Source organism: Esox lucius, chromosome 25 (genome assembly GCF_011004845.1).
Source record: "Esox lucius isolate fEsoLuc1 chromosome 25, fEsoLuc1.pri, whole genome shotgun sequence".
NCBI classification, from domain to species: Eukaryota; Metazoa; Chordata; class Actinopteri; order Esociformes; family Esocidae; genus Esox; species Esox lucius.
Genome location: NC_047593.1, coordinates 6,271,348 through 6,279,355, shown reverse-complemented (window position 1 = coordinate 6,279,355; position 8,008 = coordinate 6,271,348). Strand labels below are relative to the sequence as shown.

The following is an 8,008-nucleotide window of genomic DNA, read 5'->3' as shown; positions in this document are numbered from 1 at the left end:
TTATAGCAAGGGATCCCAAACCTTTTTTCCCCAGGGCTGCTTTTTCACAGTTGAAAGATATATCAGTATGTATGTAGTCTGTATTAGAGAAAGATATTCCATTGTTTATTTGAATTTTATTCTCTTTTACTGAAAGTAAATAGGTAAATTGATGAACAACTGCACATTATATACAGTTTACTTGTTAAACAAAGTGTCACATTTAACAAGTAGACAGCAGTTACAACATCAGGTATTCATAAATAACCACAAGTCAGCCCTTCCCCTGAAACCCTGACAACTGTTTGGCGTTTTCACAACAGTACAATGTTTAGTCTGTAATGGAGTATAGCCAGAAAGAAAGACTTTCATTGACAAATATATTGTTGGTATGTACACTACCATTCCCTACATGTCAAGGTTACTTTGAAGATGCTGAGGTTACTAAAATGATGCTGAATTGTAACATGCAAAATCATTACATTGGTGATTTCTAAGGTAATGTACAGAACAATTGTAATTGTCTCCAGAGTGGCCCAACATAGGGTGACTAAATCCAAGGAGGCTGTAGAAAAGGACTTGTTAAATATGATGTTCTTATTTTTATTACTGGGGTTTTTGAAGCAAGTTTATTTAAACTGTTTATTTTCATTATTTAGCATGCTACTACTCCCAGAATGTTAAGGTACCGACACCTTAAAAATGTTTAACATTTTGATATCGTTTGTACTTATTTTTTACTTTTAAAACACATTGACAGTTAATTTAAAAGGTTTCCTGAGCATTCTAAACTTGCCATTGTGCTAACATCTGTTCTAACGCTGTTCACTGTGGAAAGAAAAAAGCCAATGTTTGCTACTTTAATATGGGTTTGTGACAGAGTTTGAAACTCAATTTGTACATGATTATTCAAAAGTAATGTCACCAAGTATTGGTGCACTTTGCACAGAATGAAACCATGTTTTGTGAATTTTTGTGACACTTGATTTGTGCAGAAAAACACAAATGCACTGTTACAGCATTTAGTTCACTGGTGTGAAATAGTGTAAAGAAAAACAAAAAAATGCCAATTATTTTGCTTATTTTATTGCCTTTAAGTAAATAAGGCAGAGTCTATGCGTATTTTTTTTTATAGTGTCAATAACTGTAACGCTGAAGGATGGTGCAGGACACAAACCTATGGAGCCAAATTGAGCTCAAATTCATTGACCGTAAGAAAAGAAAAATATATCTGAAATATTTTTTTGAAAATAAAAATAAAAGCAAGGTTAACAAACATATTTTATCGTAAGAAAAAAATAGATTCAAATGTGGTAAGTGTATGTTTAACTTAATAAATAGTGTGACGTCATGAGGCTACACAGCTCTTAGCGGGACTGTTCAATTAGTGCGAGGACACAAAGCTCAAGTATGAACAAGGATTTTATTATAGTTCTAAGGGATTAACAGAAACAGCGTGTCAAATTCAAAAAGGTAACTCAGGGTCAGGTCTACCTTCAACAGAAAACTTAAATGACGCCTCTTCTTTGCGGTAATCCTGATTTCCTCAGGTAAGTAAACAGTCTTTTCAACCTTACTTTACTGGGTGTCCTAGCCCAAGGCTATTCCAGTTGTAAGTCCTTCTAATGTCTGGTGGTGTTTCCAGCCTTCCGTTTTCCTCACTGGATACGATACTGGAGCGGTCTCGTTCTTCCCAGAACGCACCACCCGCAGCTTGTCTCCCAACAAAACCCCCCCTCCCACTAACAGTGTCTCTAGTCCTTAAAACCCTTCAGGTCATCAAACCCTGATCAGTCTCAGGTGTGCGGGAATGCCCTGTTTAGACGGGTGGAGTTCCCGACTCCACCAGCAGATAGAGCCATAGCTGCTCATGGTTGCAGCCATCTCAGGGGGATGTAGCACCCTTCCAGGACACAGCCTCTCGTGACATCACAATAGATTTTCACGTCCGGTAATTTCTTTGTTGAAATGTTTTTTTCACATCATTTTCTTGCGATTATAATTCATTCTCATCTTCATTCGGGTCATCTTTTCTCATGCTGTCACAGACCATTTGTGTATTTGCGCACTAATCATTTCTCACGATTATGCACTTAAGCCTACAAAACTGGAGACATTACTTTTTATTTTTATGATTAAATTGAGTGTGAGACTGTGTTGCAATAGAAAATCCACTTCCAGAGATTATCACTTATGCCTTCTGGACCTACCGCCTACCCGACTCTAGGCCAACATGAAAAACGTCCAGTCGAAAGTATTAGAGAGAACCTTGATTGTACATTAAACTGAGAACGAATAATTGAAGAATGTAAAGAATAAGCATAATGTCAGGATTTGGGGGAAACAGGATGCCGGGCGAGTTTACAGACAACAAAGTGTTTAATAATGACAATTAGACCGGTAAAACATCAAAACGGCAGGACCACAGGAACAAGACAGGCAGGTAGGTAGGCAGGCAGGCAGGCCGGCAGAAACACAGTTAATAGCAGGCAAGACACACACAAACTCAACCAGGGCTGAACAGACCTGGGAAGACCAAATAGGAAGCTAACGAGACAAAGGTAAAAACAATTATGACAAAATGAGGCTACATTAAAAAAAAAAAAAAAAACAGCCTACATTCAGGGACAAAAGCAAAAACAAAATGGATAAAAACGGATTAAACCTATTAACATATTATGTATATGTAAGTTAATGTAGTTTCAAAATTATGCACAAAATATGTCAAAATTTAAAAAAAATGTTTACAAATCATGGAAGAATTGAAGTAAATCAAATGAATAACTAAGCAATGTTATTTTGTGGCTGCTGTGCTATTTCAGTGAAATTGTCTGATCTGTCATTATGCTCTTGTGCAACACATAGCGTCTCATAATAGAAGCAAAATGGATATATACACTGTGTGTCTTAAACACGGTATTCTATTGTTAGGCTTCTGTCATAAGACTTGATGAGGAAATACTGTTATGCCTTTACTATGCAGTCTATTATATGTTCAGACAGTCAAGTTTGAACTGCCTGGTATATAAAGAAAAAAATAAATACTCAGGTCACATTCCGAATTAGGAGTATTATAGACATCCTCCTGGTCAGAGAAACAATACTTACCTCTTTACGGTAAAGGGGGGTGTAAAACATATATTTACATGATATTAATACATTTTTCATGCAAGGTGGGTGTTGGGGGAGTCTAAGATTAGAATCTGCCTCAGGCCCCCAAATCAACAAGTCCACTTCGGTTTTTGATTAGCTTTAACAATCATTACATGCCAACAACATTAACTGAATCAATTGCAATAACTTGATTGCTGTTTCACCAGTGTCTTGCAGGAATGTGCTTCTCTGTTGCCCAGACTGGTGAAGAGATGCTGACACAGGTTGTTGGAGGATCCATCACATTTTCTAATCCAACAAAGCAACGTGGCTCTTTATTATATAATGGTGGTACTATAGCTGTGGTGGTTAAAGGAAACATGGACTCATCCTATATAGACAGTTTCAAAGACAGAATTCAGTGGGACCAACAGACTGCACAGTTCACCATCAGAGACCTAACAACCAGTGATTCAGGGATGTATGTTGTGGATGTGAAGGGAGGTCCCAAGACAACATATCAACTCACTGTGTATGGTAAGGCATCAACTACCGCTATAGTCTTCTTATAGAATACTTTTATAGCATACTGATTTTATCTTGTATGATTCAGTTACATATTTCTTTGGTCAGTAAATCTATCAGTTTTACATTTTGTCTGTTCTCCAGCATTTTGAATTTGATATCAAATGTTTCATATAGCATCATTACAAAATGTCTCCTTTTGAATCTATTTTCATACACTGTGTTTTACTGTTTAGAAATTAAAGCACATTATGTTTTTGTGCCTTGATATTGACTGAGAACATATTCTAAATAACGGGAAAACCTACCTTGTTTTGAGACATAGCAAAATATTTTCCATTTTTCCTGCTCAGGGATTCAATTTAGCAACCTTTTGGTCACTGATCAGATGCATTAAACACTAGGCTTTTTTGCCAGACCGGCTATGCAGAGCCGAGCCAAGAAGAGCGAATGTCTCTTACTGACTGACTGACTGAGTGCCTGCCTGACTGACTGACTGACTACCCCTTGTTAAATAGCATAGAGGTTAGAGACGCGGACTTCCATGCAGGGAGACCAGTGTGCGAGCCTCGACACGGCCCAAACAAATTACGATTTAGGATTTGTTCAGGATAGACAAAAACTTTGCTGGCTAAACCCTTTCAGTAGCTATGTTATAGTAAGCCTAAAATAAAACAGTTTACGGTTATATTGCAACTATTTAACACAATGCTTAATGGTGTCTGGCTAAATATTCAAACTTAGCATGATGTTAATGCATGACAAAATGATCTAATGATGAGCAAAGAATGCTTTGAGATTTTGTTGTGAGTATATATGTTAATAAGTGACTGTTTATATATAAACACTAACAAAAACCTTTACAAGCTTGTATATTCTGATGAAGGTTGGCTGACCGAAAGCTGAAAATTCTACATTTATATTGTATTCATCCTAAATGTGCAGATATCATTCCTTTTATGACAAGTGATTTTTACAGTGTGAAGTCAAAATCTTTAGGAGATTCAATTTTCCTTCCATGATAGGAGTAGGAATCCATCTTATATGAGAGGTTTTGACGTTTCCAACTTTCTCACACCTACAGTTTATCATGTTCAGTGGGTTAATGCGATATACAATTTAAAATCTTTGCTTACACAAGAGGCTAATGGTTGCATAGGGGCAGGAGGCAGGAGTGGGGTCGTCGTCTGTGCAGGGGGAAGTGGTGGAGAGTAGGGTCTTTACCATCCCTAGGGACTATTGGTTTTGCAACATGCAGTAAAATAGAACACATGGTAATAAATATACAAGGCTAGATACAAAAACACAAAACATTAGACCATTGTGGCCTAACATACATGAGATCCGTAGTGATAAGACTTACCATAGACAATGACTGGGAAAAGTTAAGGGAGGTTAAGATGTAGTATTTTCAGTTCCTGTGCTTTTTGACCCGGGTTCGATATATATCCACTCTGTAATACCATGAATCTCATATATTTAATAATTGCATTACATAACCCCATAAAGCCATTGAGTGATTGGAGTAATTTTTTTTTGTTATAGACAGGCTGTTCAGCTATTAGCAAGCCTTCTTTATGCAAGAGTACACTTTAGTTCCATTAATAAACTTTCTGTTTTCCACATTATTTCAGCAAAAATGTAATGGCTGAGGTAAGAGTTGCATTCCCACTGCTAAAGTGGCATAATGGTTAAAGACTGCCACATAGAAAATCACAGAGCAAAACCAGCCCAGGATTCATTTATCCCTTCTGATTGTGGGCTGGCTGAAATAGGCTTGCCTGGTTACTTTTCTGTTTTCCCAGTGTATTTAGTCTCCAATCAGATACAACATTAGCCTGAAACATTTAGAAAAAAATATTTACAGAGTATTGAGGTGGTCAGACATGTAGTTTTCAGTCTCAAAATTCCACAAATGTGTTGGATGCATTTGCTTGTTTTTTTTCCCCTCTGTTGTTTCTCATTAGATTTTACCCAACAAGAATAAAATGGTAAATGTTACTGTGTCATTTTTAAGTTCCTTTAAAAAAATTCTAAGATGTTTCTAAATATTTCTTCACATCTTCATGTGGATTGTTTCCAACCCAAACTCATCCTCTCCAGAACCTGTATCCAGGCCCATGTTGACAACAGCAGGTAATCAGATCTGTTCAGTGGAGTGTTCTGTCAAGAATGAGAGAGATGTGACCCTTTCCTGGTTCAGTGGAGAGAAGATACTTAACCAGACCAGCAATCCTGAACTGTCCATCAAGCTCTCTCTCCCTCTGGAGGTGGACATACAGGACAAAACCTCTTATAGATGTGAGGCTGCCAACCCTGTTACCAAGAAGAATGTGACATTTCATTTCCCAGAATCCTGCAAAGTGACTGAGGTGCCAGGTATGAACCATCCATATAAAACTGTTTTTTAAATCTCCTTAATATCTGGAACAGAAAAACCTTTTTCAAATATTGGGAAAATCTTAACCATGCTATTTTGTTTCAAATGCTTATTTTGATTCTCCCATGCCTTTAGGGACATATAATAGTGTTTTAGGGTCAAATTCATTAATGAAAATAATTTCCCCAAAATAAATAATTTCCCCCAACGTAGAAGATGCTTTCATATACTATGCAATATTTACACTAAACAGCCACCAGATGGCAGAAGAGGACTGCTAGTGAAGTTATAGTTACATCTCGTTATAAAAACATTAAGATACAATATTTTGAACATTCCTGTACTATGTTGACAGAACACTTTTACATCACATTCATACTGGGAACGATGTAATAAAGGTGCTATGTATCATACATAGTGATCTACTTACTATCTGGATGGGTCACATCTACAGTCACCTGTCTGAGCTGAATAGTCATTCTTGTTGCCTGGTAAAAGGTGGTCCTGGACAGAATCCCCTTCCTCAGCCTCTTCGTTACGTTCAAATATATGTTCTTAAACGTTTTGGGTTGTAAACAAACAACTATCTTGCTAACCAAAACCAAAAACAACCTTTGTAATCGAGAACGGACCTGTATTGTTGTTTTCCTCTCCAAGTCTCCATGACCCCAACCCCTTCCCATCATTCCTACGTCATAAAGGTCATGTTTCCAGGTGTTATTAAATGGCAGAAGCACCGTTTGTGATGGGCAATAAGGAACAGGGGATCAGGTCAATTCCCCATTACATGTTGCCAGTTTTGGTGCAAATCTACTTTTGCCAAACACAGGCTGTGATACCAACAGGAACACACACTATGTATGGATTGCTTCATTAGAATGTCTAGAAATTAGGTAAACAAATTTGTATCATTCTATCGATTACCGTTCTGGATATTTAGAGAAATGTACACCATGCAGTCTGTCCTCTGAGCTGCAGACCCAAAGGGGTTTAAACTCATTTCCAATTGTTTTAATAAATGTTTTCTCTCTCTAAATGAGCACTCAGGCCAGGAAAAACTAAATACAACTTCAACATCATATTTCAAAATGCTTCACATTATTGTTTTATCAGTGAGCATTTCTAAAATCCAGCACTAAATGCCAATGTTATTGATGTACCTGAATGAGGAAGGCAGAGGAACTATGTTATCTCCTGTTACAGACATCCTGTTTAAGCCTGAAATAAACATAATTGTCTCTATCTGCAGCCTCTCCTTTAACAGCCTCCATCATCAGACTCATATTACTGCCGCTCATCCTACTGACAGTCATTATCACTTTGTACCTATACTACAAGGTAAAAAGACACATATTTAAATGTGATTCGGTTTTAATAGAACAATATTCAAATGATTATTGGGACAGGGGGTAAGAGTAAAAGAAAAAGAGAAGGTAATGTGTGAGGAGAGTGTACAGACCAGTAAATATCTCTGTCTTGGTGCTACATCTCCCTAGATGAAAAGGAGGCAGAAGAGAGTGACCAAAGAGAACAGCATGGATATTTATGCAAATGTCAATGCAGTGGAGATGGTCTCACCTGTCTCCAGAGATGAAGCTGGGCCATGAGATCACACTGAATCCAGGGAGAAGGAATAGGATCATGTTGACCCTACATGATGAATTTGGTCTGTTTTGTGTTTTTTTTTTTGGAGAAGCCATTGTTTCTCTGCCAATGTCATTACCACATCTAGTAGTTAAATGTTTGAAATTGCGTTTAGCCTAGCCCACACAAACCTTTAAATAGGAGCCTGTTAAATACCCTCCCACTTTTCCTCTATTTTGTACACAGGAATGTAAGTATACAACTTAAACTTGTTGTTACATGAGTACATGGACATTACATGAACCAACCAATAAACTGGCAACCTGTTTTACCACTACCAGACCAGTCATTATTTTCTGTAATTAACTTAAAGATATGAATGTACACAAACACTTTCTGTCAGGGTGATTGGGCCTAGTCAAAAGGTAGGAAGCAGCCTTTTCACAG

The 8,008-nt window shown here is 37.4% G+C and overlaps 1 protein-coding gene across 1 annotated transcript; it reads left to right on the top strand.

Moving 5' to 3' along the window:
* Positions 1 to 314: 314 nt before the first annotated feature.
* On the top strand, positions 315 to 7,667 carry LOC117594131 (lymphocyte function-associated antigen 3-like). Its single transcript, XM_034291198.1, has 5 exons — positions 315 to 368; positions 3,300 to 3,609; positions 5,701 to 5,976; positions 7,227 to 7,315; positions 7,474 to 7,667. The coding sequence occupies exons 1-5, from the start codon at positions 321 to 323 to the stop codon at positions 7,582 to 7,584; spliced, it is 834 nt and encodes a 277-aa protein (XP_034147089.1). The 5' UTR covers positions 315 to 320; the 3' UTR covers positions 7,585 to 7,667.
* Positions 7,668 to 8,008: the final 341 nt, after the last annotated feature.

Bases quoted from the DNA above. Each gene is read 5' to 3' on its own strand.
- LOC117594131 (XM_034291198.1), top strand. From the start codon at position 321: ATGGAGTATAGCCAGAAAGAAAGACTTTCATTGACAAATATATTGTTG. The intron at 369-3,299 runs GTATGTACACTA...CTGTTTCACCAG, and splicing joins CATTGACAAATATATTGTTG to TGTCTTGCAGGAATGTGCTT. The intron at 5,977-7,226 runs GTATGAACCATC...CTCTATCTGCAG, and splicing joins CAAAGTGACTGAGGTGCCAG to CCTCTCCTTTAACAGCCTCC.